The 11,911-nt window shown below is 46.2% G+C and overlaps 1 protein-coding gene across 1 annotated transcript in view; it reads left to right on the top strand.

Annotated features, from left to right (window-relative positions):
* The first annotated feature begins 5,610 nt into the window (after positions 1-5,610).
* The window catches only part of RASAL3 (RAS protein activator like 3), a 65,055-nt gene continuing 58,754 nt past the window's right edge, over positions 5,611-11,911 (top strand). Inside the window, exons 1-2 of the mRNA XM_081844828.1 lie at positions 5,611-6,338; positions 6,432-6,548. Coding sequence (XP_081700954.1) covers positions 6,210-6,338; positions 6,432-6,548 — 246 coding nt within the window. The 5' untranslated portion in view covers positions 5,611-6,209. The remainder of the gene's footprint in view (positions 6,339-6,431; positions 6,549-11,911) is intronic.

Here is an 11,911-nt window from a genome sequence, read left to right as displayed (position 1 = left end):
AAAATCAACACTGCAACTGCTTTCATGTCCAAAACAAAGTAAGACATCCTCATTCTATGTGATAAGCATGCATATTCTCCCACAGTAGACCACAGAAAAGGCATTGTCACCCCACAGAAGAAAATACCCAACAACAATACAGAGTTCTGCAGAAAAATGCCAACCTTTTCACCATTATTGAGGCCGTGTGTTTAGCAGCTGTGTTTTTAAAATAAACAGCATACCACTTTTGTAAAATATGATTGAATTGTCTAAATAGTTCAGTTGTCTAAGCTTTGAGTGAAATGGGTTCTACTTCTTGGGAAAACATCAGCTTTCTGATGGACAAGGTGGGCAAAGATACCAAATGAAAAGCTGTCTTCTTAGGGCGGCTGAAAATGCTGTCATATTGCAAGGGCTGTCATATTTGCAAACTGCTGATGAAATCAGTCAGCCCAGTTAGGTTAATAATCTCTGTGCCAACAGTTGCCAGGGAAGTATCTGCTTTGTGATGTAAGCTTGGGCCAAAATGTTGCTATGGAAACTAATTCACTAAGGATGCTTCAGGAAAGGGAGCAGAAAAAGGCACAACTTCCTCCCTTGACCCTGCCTGGAGATGATGCCATCAAAGTGTCGGTGTCCTTGAGGGAGAAAACCAGGCAGCTCTGGGACTGGTGCTGGAAAAGACACAGAGGCCTAACTTGCCCTCTGTCAGTTTGGGTGATGCCCCTAGAACCCTAATGGGGTCTCTGCTGGAGTGTAATGTTGGCAACCCCTCCATCTTCTGTTCAGCCTGAATATACATGTAAAACAAGCCTTGGACCATAGAAAAAGACACCAGTCTCCAGGAAACCTTCAATTCAAGGAAGCCAGATGGAAGGTATGTCCTGAAACACCTGGGCTGCTCAGAGCCTGGGGTGTGGAGAATGAAAGGATATTTAGAAAAATGGGCCACTAGTCCAGTGAAATAACTTGCCCAGGATGCTGCCAATGATACGAAAGGCTGCCTCCATTCCTATCACTCTTTTCAGGAGTTAATATCTGCATGGCGGCAGGTTCTTGTGTTAGTTCCACCCACCATCAGACATGGGGAGGGGGGGGGATGGAGGGCAGGAGGTGGGGGAGACAGGGCTTTCTGCATGGCAGCCCCTACATAGCGGAGCTCCCTCTCCATGGAGATTTCCCTCCCTGCTGAAGATTTCATCTTTTTTTTAACCCTGACATTTCTGTCACACTCATCTCCTTTTGTTGAAATTCAACAACTGTTCTCCATCTGGAAACTGTTCTCCATCTGGAAACTGTTCTCCATCTGGAACAGTTTTACTGGGGAAGCTGCCCAGAATGGCTAGAGAAGTCCAGCCAGATGGCCAGGGTATAAATATTATTATTATTATTATTATTATTATTATTATTATTATTATTATTATTCCCACAGAGGGTTGGACTAGATGATCCCTGGGTTCCCTTTCTAACTCTGGGCTTCTTTAATCTATTTTTATAATGGTATGCTATATAGCTGTCACCCACCCTGGGACCTTCTTGTGAAGGGCAGGTAAGAAATCTTACAAATCAAATAAAAGGGAAGAAGTGAGAAGGGAGATGCTGGATGTGGTGCGGATGATGGAGACCACCTCCCCAAAGCTGGACAAAGAGAGCAAATTGGACCTTGGGGGAGACGGACTCACAGCTGGGAAGACATGAGAGATACCTGCAAAAAACAGGGAGTGGGCAGGTGGGGAAAGCAGAAATCTGGCCAACCCTGAAGGCCAGCAGCCCCATCCCCTTTGCTGCCATCCCCAATTATAAGCCCATTTCATGAGGGGAACTCGGAGGCCTGAAAGACGGAGCATGGCCAGGGACAGGACTGTTTGCAGGTGTGCACAGTTGCAGAGCAGCTACAGTCTTGCATCCTGCAGAAACTCCATGCGCCCCAGTGGCCATGATGTATGGTCCTCGCCAGGATGTTTCCCAGGCAGTCCTGAGCCCAGCTGCAGCCAACCCACCGGGAAACCCGTCTGTCGAGGACAATCTGGCCTTGGGCATCAGGGACCATGACATCCCCTATGGTGGGCAAAAGTTAAAAGTGTTCTGTCAGAATGACGAAACTTCTGGAACGACTGAGGCACCTTCAAATGTGTAGTGTAGTTTGTTGGCAGAGATCAGTAGTTTTCAGAAGTAGGCACACCTTGAAAGAGGAGGCCTTCACCCCGGTATGGCTTCCCTGTATCACATATGATGGTAGTCCCAGTGCAACTGGTACAGATGTGAAGCCTTTTCTATCTGTGGTAAATTTGTCTGTGAAAGAAAGAGTTCTGCATCTTGCTAGAGAAATTGAGAATCTTAAGTTCCTTTTATGCTTTTATCCTTTTTTTGTTTTAGGTCACTTTTTTCAGATTCTTTTTTTAACGTTTCAGTTTAATATTAGTTAAATAAGGGGCTATATTTCCTTCTCAAGGGGGATTCAGCATCATAAGTTTGTTTGTGTTGTAGTTTATCTGGGTCTGAGGTAACTTCTGTTTCTGCTTGTCTTACTTTTGTATTGTTTAGGGAAGTCTTTAATGTTTGATGTTTTATCATGTTTTTAATATTTTTTTAATATTCTGTTGGGAGCTGCCAAGAGTGACTGAGAAAACCCAGCCAGATGGGCAAGGTATAAATAAATTATTATTATTATTAGGCCGTATCTGTGCTACACATTTAAAGTTCTGGGATGCCATTTTAATAATGGGGCTGGGGCTCTCTCAGGGTGAACCCCCCAGCTCTCATTCCCCAGGCCCCAACCCAGGGTGTGGGGGGCATCCTTCAAAGCCACTATAGCCTCATACTCCTTCCAGTATTGGAGGCAGCCTAGCTTACCTCAGAGGGTTATTACGAGGATAATTTGGACAGGGAAAGCACACCATGTATACCACCTAGAGTTCCTTGGAGGAAAGGTGGGGTTTTCAAGTGAAAATAAGGCACCAAGGAAGACCTCCTGAGAGTACAAATGTCTTTTTTGGAAGCTGCCTAGAGGTGGTGAGTTAGCCAGGTGGAGAGAGAAGGTGTAGCCCACACCCTAAAATGAAAAAGCAAGAACTTTCAAACCACTGGAACTCATAATACACAATGACTAAAGGAGGAACAGCTGGCCAGCCAACACCTTGGGCAGGGAGGTGAGTTTTTATGAGGTGTTGGAAACTGGATCACAGTCAGGGCCCATTTTATTCCCTTTGATTCCCACAGCGATGCAAGGCTGGGGGTAGGAAACTGTCAGGAAAGCCCAGATCCAGCTGTCCTAGCCCTCCTGGTGAGGGGTAAATTAAGGGCAGGGCAGGTGCTTGGAAGTTGGATGAGGATACCAAGTGTTGACATGGGACTGAGATGGAGAGAGAGAGAGGGAGCCCCCAGTCCATTGGGCGAGGTCTTGGCCAAGATCTGACTTCACAATGGGCTGCAGAATGTTTTGCTTGCCAGGAAACCAGGTGAGTTGTTTGAAAGGATCCTGAGATCAGTTAAAAGCTCATTCAACTGTCTTCTTCACATCAGCTGACACTGCAGATGTCTGTCTGCTTCAGAGAACTGTCTTTTTTGGATCAGTTGACGTTGGAAACATCTGTCTACTTTGGACAACTATCTTTGGCTCAGCTGAAAGCCCAGAGAATGGTCTCCTGCCTCCCCTGCTGCCACAGAAGGTAAGGTAAGAGGGGAGAAATTCTGAAGCCTTGTTCTTCTCCCCCTACCCCATGGGCAATTTTTAAAGATGCTCCTTGGTTATTTGACCTTCATAAATCCCATGGTCCCATGGAGTGTTCTGGTTAATTTTCTGATTCCCCCCCCCCCATTTGTCTCCATTCAAATGGCAGGAGAATTGCCTCCTCCCCCCCCCCAAAAAAATCAGTAAAATGCTCCCCTGCCCCAGTTTCTCCACCCACAACTAGGAATTTCTAGGAGCTCACTCAGCCCTAAAATACATACCCCACCTCGCAGGGCTCACACCCGCACCCTTAAGTATTCCCTCCCTTGGGCGCATTTCCAGCATCTTGAATTAGTTTCTCAACCCCCAACTCCTATCTGGGGGGTGTAAAGGTGCAGTCAAGTACAACATTCTGACAGAGGACTAACGGCCTCCATGTTCTAACCGGTTGCTGTGACAACCAGTTTGTCGGTTGCTGGTAGTTTTGAAAAATAACTGCTCAGTTGCAGTCACCTCAGGACCAGCTTCCCTCTGGTATAGTTTATGTGCTTGTTATGTAACCTAAGCCTGCCTTCAGGTGCAGTTCTGTAAACCTGAATGAATCTAAGAGTAAAATAGTTTTATATTAACATGAATCAGATTCGTGTGTATATTCTTTAAGATGTATTCAAAGGGATTTTTAACCAGGAAGGCATCTTTACTAGTAGAACTCAGACGACTCAGCAACAAGCTGGTGGCTGCATAAACTTATAAAGAGGATTGTTTAACTCTGCTAAAGTAAAACTTCCCACACTATCAGCCCTAGACAGCAGATCCGGGATGTCAGATGTCATAGAGTAGGGGAAGGAGGGCAGTTGGAATCTAGCAGCAACATCTGGAGGGTTTGGACACATAAAACAAGGTGATTTATCATCATAACATTGGGTAACTAGTCAGGAGTTTGTCCTGACCCTGATTATGAATGGCCAGAACTAGCCACTCACTGTCTAGTGTGGAAAGTGGATCAAAGGACCTTTTTAGGAGAGAGGACCCTGGGATCAGTTCTGCACTCAGAATGAAAAATTGTGTCACTGTGTGCAAAGAGAAGTAACCAGCTGTCACCATTGTCTGTTTAAAAAATTGTGGTGACTTGACACATAGGTAAGAAAGGCTTTCCGACTGAGAAGTGCCAAAATCGCCTCAAAATGTGTGGCTGGTGGACACAATCTGCAAGGAGGAGGAGGCCCTTACCTGCATCTGGAGAGCTTACTCTCATTTGCTTGGCACCTAAAGGTGTATAATGAAGGCACCATGTGAGCCTCACTTGAGAAAATAAAACCCCTTTTATAAAACTTCCTCCTGTTCTTGGTGCCTGCTGGTGGACCCACAAACATGGCACCTCTTCCTTCAGCCCTTTTCTTGGAAATGCAGGCAGAGCACTGCAAGAAAGAGGGAGAGAGGCAATGTCTTCTGCTCCGAATCTCTCTCACTGTGTGTGTGTATGTTGTGGGGCAGGCGGGGGGCAGAGAGAGTTAAAAGGCCAAAGGCCTGGTTATAGAAGATCCCTTTTCACCTGGTGCCTAAAAACATATGGTGATCGTGCTAGTTCAACTATACAACCGTGAAGCCTCTTCTATCTTGGTAACAGAGGATAATTTGTCTGTGAAAGAAAGAGTTCTGCGTCTTGTCAGGGAGATTGAGAATCTTAAGTTCCTCTTATGCTTTTATCCTTTTTTTTTTTTGGTTATAGATCACTTTTTCCAGATTCATTTCTTTTTTAAAAAATTTCAGTTTAATATTTGTTATAAATGAGGGACAACATCTCCTTTTCAAGGGGAATTAAGCATAATAAGTTTGTGTTGTAGTTTATCTGGGCCTGGGGTAACTTCTGTTTCTGCTTGTCATACTTTCATATTGTAAAAATTTGGCCGTATCTGCCAAAGGTCTAGGATACCATTTTTGAATAATGGGGTTGGGGCTCCCTCAGGGTGAACCCCCCACCCTCCAGCTCTCATTCCCCAGCCCCCAACCCAGGGTATCGGGGGCATCATTCGAAGCCACCATAGCCTCATACTCCTTCCAGTATTGGAGGCAGCCTAGCTTACCTCAGAGGGTTATTGCGAGGATAATTTGGACAGGGAAAGCACATCATGTATACCACCTCGAGTTCCTTGGAGGAAAGGTGGGGTGTTCAAGTAAAAATAAAGCACCACGGAAGACCCCCTGAGAGTACAAATGTGTTTTTTGGAAGCTGCCTAGAGGTGGTGAGTTAGCCAGGTGGAAAGAGAAGGTGTAGCCCACACCCTAAAATGAAAAGGCAAGAACTTTCAAACCACTGGAACAGATAATACACAATGACTAAAGGTGGAACAGCTGGCCAGCCAACACTTTGGGCAGGGAGGTGAGTTTTCATGAGGTGGTAGAAACCGGATCACAGTCAGGGCCCACTTTATTCCCTTTGATTCCCACAGCGATGCAAGGCTGGGGGTGCAAAACTGTAAGGGAAGCCCAGATTCAGCTGCCCTGGCCCTCCTGGTGAGGGGTAAATCAAGGGGCAGAGCAGGTGCTTGGAAGCTGGATGAAGATACCAAGTGTTGATATGGGCCTGAGAGGGAGAGAGAGGGAGCCCACAGTCCATTGGGTGAGGTCTTGGCCAAGATCTGACTTCACAATGGGCTGTGGAATGTTTTGTTTCCCAGGAAGCCAGGTGAGTTGTTTGAAAGGATCCTGAGATCAGTTAAAAGCTCATTCAACTGTCTCCTTCAGATCAGTTGACACCAGAGATGCCTTCCTGCTTTAGAGAACTGTCTTTTTTGGATCAGTTGGCATCGGAAACATCTCTCTACTTCGGACAACTACCTTTGGCTCAGTTGAAAGCCCGGAGAATGGACTTCTGCCTCCTCTGCTGCCACAGAAGGTAAGGTAAGCGGGGAAGAGGGGAGACATTATGAAGCCTTGTTCTCCCATGGGCAGTTTTTAAAGATGCTCCTTGGTTTTTTGACCTTCATAAATTCCATGTTCCCAGGGAGTGTTCCAGTTATTTTTCTGAGTTTTTTTGGTTTGTCTCCATCCAAATGGCAGGAGAATTACCACCTCCCTGCCCCCCCCCCCATCAGTAAAATGCTGTCCTGGCTGGCAAAGGGCCATTGCTCAGTAGTGGAGCCTGTCTTTTTGCATGAAAAATCCCTGATGGCATTTCCAGGCAGCGCTGGGAAGGCCCCCTAGTGAGCTGCTTCTGCCAGTCAGTGTAAACCATAGGGAGCTAGATGTGCTAATGTGGTTTGAGTCAGTAGAAGACAGCATCCTGTGTTCTCATTTAAATCAGCCCTTTGGGACTGTGAGGACTAGAATCTTATATTGTATTTAGGCAGGGGAGAAACTAGGCTTTATTTTCCCCAGGTCAAAGACCCAGTTTGGCACCCCGCCCCCATGCACATAGGACTGGGAAGGAAAGACTCCTGCCTGAGGCCCTGGAGTGCCACCTTCCAGTCAGCGTGGAGGTAGACCAATGATCTTACTGGACAAAGCAGCTCCTTAAGGCCCCACCAAGGGTGACTCTTTGGGCATTGCTCCCAGTCCATCTCTCCTTGAAAGGCAGAACCCAACTCTTCTTTAAAAACAAAACCTACTTTAGCTGTGTTGTTTCCGAACTCTGGTGGGATTTGGCGTCTATCTGATGTTCCTCCCCTTTCTGCCTTCTTTGTGCACAGCTGCTTATGATGGAGGCCTCTCACCTGCGGTTCCTGCACATCCCAACTGTCCTTCGCCAACCTTGGAGAGTTTCTAAAGATCCCAAATAAGGCTGCTTCTCTTGCTCAACTGGAGACCCTCCAGACTGTTGTGCAGGCCATCGCCTCGTCGTGGGTCCCTCTCCCCAGCTCATAGGCCTCGCTCAGGTTGTACAATTGGAGGACAGCAGCAGATGAGCCCTGCAGCAACTGGATCATGCCCAAGGAACCCTGATAGAGTGGCAGCCTGTTCTCAAAAGGGCCTACAAGCAGCATGGCAAGAGGCCAGTGATAAAAAGGGAGACCATAAAACCACGTTTCCTCATTCAAAGGTGGGAAACTGCACAGGCCAGTCCTGGTGGGTAGACTCTTCCTCCGTCTTGTCTCTCTTCAGATCCACAAGTGTTCTACCACTTCGTCAGCACTTCAGAAGTGACACCCCAGGTATATAAGTTGGTGGCGTCCAGCCCTTCTGAAAGGAGGCAGGGGCTTAAGCCACAAATGGATCAGATTTGGAGCCAGACTATTCTGTATGTGGCTGTGGCACATTAATCCTCCACTTCCCTGCTTTTTCAGTCATGGATGTTTCTTGCTATTCAACTGCTTGCTGTCCAGCTGTGGGTGAAGCTTGACAAGATGCCTCCAGCCTGAGTTTGGGAAGATTTTGAAGCTCCCACCACAGTCCTCCACCAAGAGAAGCAGACAACAGCCACCACATAAGAAGGGAGCAGCCCCCCTAAGAGACGAGAGCATCTCTACACTCCCAGAGTATCTGTTTCTTTAAAACATATTAGCATTTTTTTTCTTTTATTAATATTTTCATTTATTTTCCAAAACAACAATAAAAAACCCAATTGTCCAACAACAAACAACTAAAACTTGTCCTGGTATTTGTACAGACTTGTATCACTGGAATAAAGTTTCATTGAATTATTCAAAAAGGTCTCATTCAGTGGTTTCCTTCTGTGATCAACCATTGTTTCTCAACCTTGGGCCTTCATCATCCCTGACCACTTGGCCTACTAACTAGGGATGAAGGGAATTGTAGTCCAAAAACAGCTGGAGGCCCAAGGTTGAGAGACACTGATCTAAACAATTCATATACTTAATAAACATTTGCCAGGTATCATAACATGAAAATTTATTGTGTTTGCCTCTAGTTGCTCAGACCTAACAAGTCAGTTTCTCAGCCAGTACTACTGACTACACTCTAGCATACCAAGGTTCAGTGTTCAGATCCTCCCCTTTCTTCCAGGATCTGGGTAATCTGCATCCATGCAGGTGTTAACAGAAATGTTAGAAGCTCATTATTTGGCTAACCTTGAGTGATCAAGAGTCTTAATTCCTAGCAGCACCAGTGCAGGAGACAATTTAACCATCATGTTACATACCAAGTTAATTTTTTAAAAATACATTGCTCCAGAAAGTTTTAATGTTATTGAGGTGCCACCACATATGAATATAAGTACCTTTAACAGCACATTTCCTCCAACAATTGGGGCTAATTTCTTTAGCTATCCGGGATAGCCTTATTGGTACATAATGCCACCTATACAATAACTTTAATGAAGACTCCCAGATTATGACAGAAACTGATTTCAGTGTCAGACTACAAGGCAGGCTATTTTTCATTAGGTATGTGAATTTCTAAGGGACACGGGTGGCACTGTGGGTTAAACAACAGAGCCTAGGACTTGCTGATCAGAAGGTCGGCGGTTCGAATCCCCGCGATGGGGTAGCTCCCGTTGCTTGGTCCCTGCTCCTGCCAACCTAGCAGTTCAAAAGCACGTCAGAGTGCAAGTAGATAAATAGGTACCACTCTGGCGGGAAGGTAAACGGCCTTTCCGTGCACTGCTTTGGTTCGCCAGAAGCTGCTTAGTCATGCTGGCCACATGACCTGGAAGCTGTACACTGGCTCCCTCGGCCAATAAAGCGAGATGAGCTCTGCAACCCCAGAGTCTGTCACAACTGGACCTAATGGTCAGGGGTCCCTTTACCTTTATGTGAATTTCTAGGTCCATTGCCCAGGACATTCTTGCACTTACAAAATTGCCATATTCAGGGGCTATTAGCACTCTATAAATTGAAGATGCTATCTCCTTAAACAGAATCTTTTTAAAGTAGAGTCTGTTCCCAACTGCTCCAATCCTGCCATGCCCCCCGCCTCCTGAAAAGACAGGGTGCGAGGGGTGAGAAGAGAGATCAGCGGGACTAGCTTAAAAAACTTTTGATTTCCATATGGTCACTGTAGCATATAGGAAGGGGTTTGTGCCTTAGCAAGCAAAGTAAGTGAGAAAAGACCTGCTCTATAGATTGATTCTGAAAGTTCTGTTTTCACACATGGTTTCCCCTTCAGCTAGTGGATTAGTGCCATCAAGTTAGTGCATCACACGGGGCTTGCAGGGCCTTGCAGAGCCAGGCAGAGGCCTGGGCCAGGAAGATAATGTGCCCCCCCCCTTTTTACCCTGGGGATAACTGAAGTCTTATAAATAAGTAAGTATATAAATAATTTTTGTGAAAGTTATGCTGACAAATAATTTTATTTCAAGGCTTGAACCGTATCTGCATATAAAGACAAAATGGAAAATATAGATATACAGTGGTACCTCTAGATGCGAACGGGATCTATTCCGGAGCCCCGTTCGCATCTGGAAGCAAACGTAACCCGTGTCTGCGTGTTTGTGTGTGTGCGGGTCACGTTTTGGCACTTCTGCGCATCCATGTGACGTCATTTTGAGTGTCTGCGCAAGCAGTGAAACCCAGAAATAACATGCTCCGTGGTGGAGTCTCCTTCTTTGGAGGTCTTTAAGCAGAGGCTTGACAACCATATGTCAGGAGTGCTCTGATGGTGTTTCCTGCTTGGCAGGGGGTTGGACTCAATGGCCCTTGTGGTCTCTTCCAACTCTATGATTCTATGATTCTATGATACTTCTGGGTTGCTGCTGAGCGCAACTCGAACGCGCTCATCCCGAAGCACATTCAACCCAAGGTATGACTGTACAATAGTGCTTTTTAAAAATGCATAGGGAATATATGCTGACGGAGGCCCCCTTTGGAATCGGAGGCCCGGGCCTCTCCAGGGGCAGCCTCCCCTCCTCCTCACCCACTTTTAGGCAGCCGCTATGAGTTGCCCAAGGGAGGAGGTTGGCAACAGGGAGTTCTTTGCAACTGCAGCCACTGTGGAGACAACCGCAGGCTCATCCTCTTCCCCGAGCGCGATGGCAATGGCAGGGAAAATCGGGACATTCTGGGGCCAGGTCAGAAGCCGGGATGGCTTTCATAATCCCAGGACTCTCCTGGAAAATCGTGACACTTGGAGGGTATGATAGTATATGGAACTGAACCTCCTGATGGGATGATAGAGGCCTGCAGAGATCAGTTGAATATGTAAGGGGTGAGATGTTTTTTCAGGTATCCTGATCCCAAGCTGCACATATCTTTTCACACCTTGAACTTAGCTTGGTAGTTGACTGGCAGCCAGTGCATTTCTTCAGCATAACACGGTGGTGACAGTGTTTTGGTGAGCAGCCGAGCTGCTGCAATCCACACTCGGCACATTTTCCGGGCCAAGTATACAGGCGAAAGGAAATGCTGGTCTAGAACTTTCTGCAGCCAGCCCGGCCCTCAGCGCTGCTGCTGAAGGGCGAAAAAGGAGTGACTGAAGCTTTGCCCTGGGATCCACACTGAAAATAATGAGCTTTTACTTTTATGTCAGCGCCACAGTGCTGTCAGAGGAAACAGTAGCGCAGCTATTTTGAGAAACCACAACAATTTAGGTAAATCATGCAGTGCATTCAGTTGTGTGTGTGTTGGGGGAAGAGGACTCTACACATATTTTTTGATTCTGAATTGAACACCTTTTCATATCAGTCTGGTGTGGAAAACAGCTTGAAGCGCTGAGTTAAGTCTGCTTCCAATTACAGGCCTTTGTCCTCAAATGTAAGTCTGGTTGCGCTGCATGGGGGCGGGGGGGGGGGGGGGCAGTACGATTATGAGTCTGCTGTCTGCATTTGATGGCTGTGGTGAAAACTGACAGACCTGCTCTTTCTAGCTGCTGTCAGTGGCCTCTGAGAAACAGGTCAGGTATCCTATCTGATGTAGCACTCTCCATCACTTGCAGCTTGGCAGGGCTTAATCTGGACGAGGGCTCCTCCGACCTACTGCAGGTGGTCTGTTCAGTAGCAGCGTGCATCTGAACATCTGCAGAGGGCTTTTGCCTTCCCAAAGAGTTGTGGGGATTGCCACCCATGCCTTTGTATTAGAAAGAATGTTTCCAGACCAGAGGATGTGGTTTTCAGGCAGGCTTGAGCGCCAGGCTTTGAGAGACGTAATTCTTTTTTTTTTTCAAATTTTATTTACACTTTTCAAGTTTATACATTTCAGTAGTTTTATACATTTCACTCATTTTTCTTTCTTCTTCTTTTTGGGCAAATCATTGGTTTCTTTTAAGTTACATTCATAGAATCACATCATAACATCTCAGTTCTCCTATGGTGAAACATGTATTTATAAATAATAATAAAACAAAAATAAAAATTGATTCATTCGTATT

Source organism: Podarcis erhardii (assembly GCF_964252035.2).
Source record: "Podarcis erhardii genome assembly, chromosome: 17".
In the NCBI taxonomy this organism is placed as follows: domain Eukaryota; kingdom Metazoa; phylum Chordata; class Lepidosauria; order Squamata; family Lacertidae; genus Podarcis; species Podarcis erhardii.
Note: the sequence above shows the minus strand (reverse complement) of the source record. Positions and strands in the feature narration are given on the sequence as shown.